Source organism: Octopus bimaculoides, chromosome 27 (assembly GCF_001194135.2).
Source record: "Octopus bimaculoides isolate UCB-OBI-ISO-001 chromosome 27, ASM119413v2, whole genome shotgun sequence".
Classification (NCBI taxonomy): domain Eukaryota; kingdom Metazoa; phylum Mollusca; class Cephalopoda; order Octopoda; family Octopodidae; genus Octopus; species Octopus bimaculoides.
Genome location: NC_069007.1, coordinates 12936195 through 12938912, shown reverse-complemented (window position 1 = coordinate 12938912; position 2718 = coordinate 12936195). Strand labels below are relative to the sequence as shown.

The following is a 2718-nucleotide window of genomic DNA, read 5'->3' as shown; positions in this document are numbered from 1 at the left end:
TCTGAGTGGTTGGCGTTAGGAAGGGCATCCAGCTGTAGAAACTCTGCCAAATCAGACTGGAGCCTGGTGTTGCCATCCGGTTTCACCAGTCCTCAGTCAGATCGTCCAACCCATGCTAGCATGGAAAGCGGACGTTAAACGATGATGACGATGATGATGTATGTATGTTTGTGTGTCTGTATTTGTCCCCCCAACATCACTTGACAACTGATGCTGGTGTGTTTACATCCCCGTAACTTAGAGGTTCGGCAAAAGAGACTGATAGAATAAGTACCAGGCTTACAAAGAATAAGTTCTGGGGTCAATTTGCTCGACTAAAGGCGGTGCTCCAGTATGGCCACAGTCAATTAACTGAAACAAGTAAAAAGAGTATAGCACATAGTGTAAACACTCAAACAACAGAACTATCTTTCGAAATTCTGCTGCATTTCATAAAAAGTTTTTGGTCCTCCAAAGTTGCCCTGGTGTATAAGTCAACCTTTCCTTTTTTTGGCAGTAAATTTCGGTCTGGAAATTTTGACTTGTAAGCCTAAAAGTATGACACACATCTGTATCATCACATATGAAACAACCATGGAAGGGTACATCTCAAGGAATTTTTCTCAAGAGCAGACTTACCATCACGAAAGCATAATCATTGGTAGGCTTATACTTAGAAACATCAATCAACTTTAATCTGTCTCGCCAAGACAGGTTCAGGTTATCCATTCTCTCTGCAAAAGATCCCTCGTGTTTGTACTGGAAGTTGATCGATTGAAATGTCTTGCCATAGACCTGAAAGGAAAAAAAATGAAAATTACTAACCATCATCGTTATTATCATTTAATGTCCACTTCTCCATGCTCGCATGGGCTGGATGGAATTTGTTGAGGCAGGTTTGCTATGGCCAGATGCTCTCCCTGGCACCAACCCTCACCAAGTAAGGTAAAATTTCCTTGTTACCACTGAAAATTGGAAACAAAAGACACCACGTGCATAACAGAGATACTTGTTTACAACAATTATGCAATATCAAAACAAAAAGACACCAACACACACACACGACAGGCTTCTTGCAGATTCCATCTACCAAATCCACTCATAAGGCTTTGGTTGTCCAGAGGTTATAGTGAAAAATACTTCCCAAGGTGCCTTGTAGTGGGACTGAACCCAGAACCATGCAGAAAAAAGTAGGCTCTTCCTTCATTTGTTGTTCTTGTTTTTGATATATTTTTTTGAGAGAGTGAAGTGTAACTTATATCAGGTATGGCTTGTGTTTTTTTTCTTTCTTGTAGCCCACAAGATTCCAAAGGATCTGTCCCTCACTCAGATCAGAGAGGGAGAGGGAGAGAGAGAGTCTGTATATCAGTGTTCCACAATCTTGGGAAACCCTTGAAATACAACTCACATCACAGAGGAGCCCTAAATAAAATCATTATAGATGCTAATGACGATCTTTTATCTTTTACTTGTTTCAAATCTCCAGAACAAAACTTTGAGAAACAATTTCGCACTTGCCGGCCATAAACACTGCATATTTTCTTAGCTGTTTCTGTGGCATTTTTCTCCATTCTTAAACTCCCACAACATCACGTATTGAATTCATTTTAGGAGAGCAAAATTTAATATTAAACTAGGGTGAGAAAGCCTGGTGGAGCCCTTTAGCATTCAGATTACTCTGTCAAAAGTAATGCTTATGTATTCACATTGTTCTGAATTAATCATGCATTATCTCATAGTTTTGGAATTTCGATGGTGTGACTTTATTTTTAGAATTACATTATATGGTAGGTGTGAGAGGCTGGATCTGGCCAGTTTGAGCACAAAACTGGTAGAATATATAGGCCGGATATGGCCAGTTTATATGCTAAAGGGATAAATATGAATGGCAGATAAATCTCTTTACTTCCAAAAAAGGAAAATTATTTATGACTCAATGATAGAGTCTGCAAGGATAATGGTAGTAACAACAACAACAATAGAAAGTTTGAAATATTAATATATACATACATATTTGTCATGAGCATTGACCACTGTGGAACCATTCTGGAGTGGGGAGATCTTGTAGTGTGACATGTAATCCCTGAAGCAACGGTCTCGTAGAACATTCAGACGTTTATAGTGATAACCTTCGGGAATTTCTTTGAACAGGGACAAATTTCTTTGAATTGCTGACTGTTGTAAGCTATGGAAGAGTCTGCAGCAATTGATGTGTTCTTCAATGAAGCTGGGTGGCACAGAAGACATGTTCCAAATGTCACCATCAAAAGTCGATTGATCTGATATGAAATAAAAAGTGAAGAGGAAAATAATAATGGTTTCACATTTTGGTACAAGGCTTGTAATTTTAGGGCAGAAGGTAAGTCAATTACAATGGCCCCAGTGTTTGGCTAGTACTTATTTTATTGACCCCAAAACAACGAAAGGCAAAGTCGACCTTCGTGGAATTTGAACTCACAACGTAGAGATGGACGAAATGCTGCTAAGCATTCTGCCTGGCATGCTAATGATTCTGCCAGCTTGCTACCTTGAATAATAACAACTACAACAATAACAATAACAGTGATTTCAAAGTTTGGCACAAGGCCAGCAATTTAGGGGGAAGGAGTAAGTCAACTATGTCAACCCCGGTACTCAACTGGTATTTATATTTTGACCCCCCCCCCCCAAAAAAAACCATGAAAGGCAAAGTTGATCTCAGTGGAATTTGGACTCTAAATGTAAAGACAGACAAAATGC

General features: G+C 39.2%; 1 protein-coding gene across 1 annotated transcript in view; it reads right to left on the bottom strand.

Annotated features, from left to right (window-relative positions):
• Positions 1-2718, bottom strand: part of LOC106867681 (cap-specific mRNA (nucleoside-2'-O-)-methyltransferase 2) — a 47434-nt gene that overhangs the window by 28561 nt on the left and 16155 nt on the right. The window contains exons 6-7 of the mRNA XM_014912622.2: positions 1990-2258; positions 619-774 (exon numbers count right to left, since the gene is read on the bottom strand). Of these exons, the coding sequence (XP_014768108.1) occupies positions 619-774; positions 1990-2258 (425 nt within the window). The remainder of the gene's footprint in view (positions 1-618; positions 775-1989; positions 2259-2718) is intronic.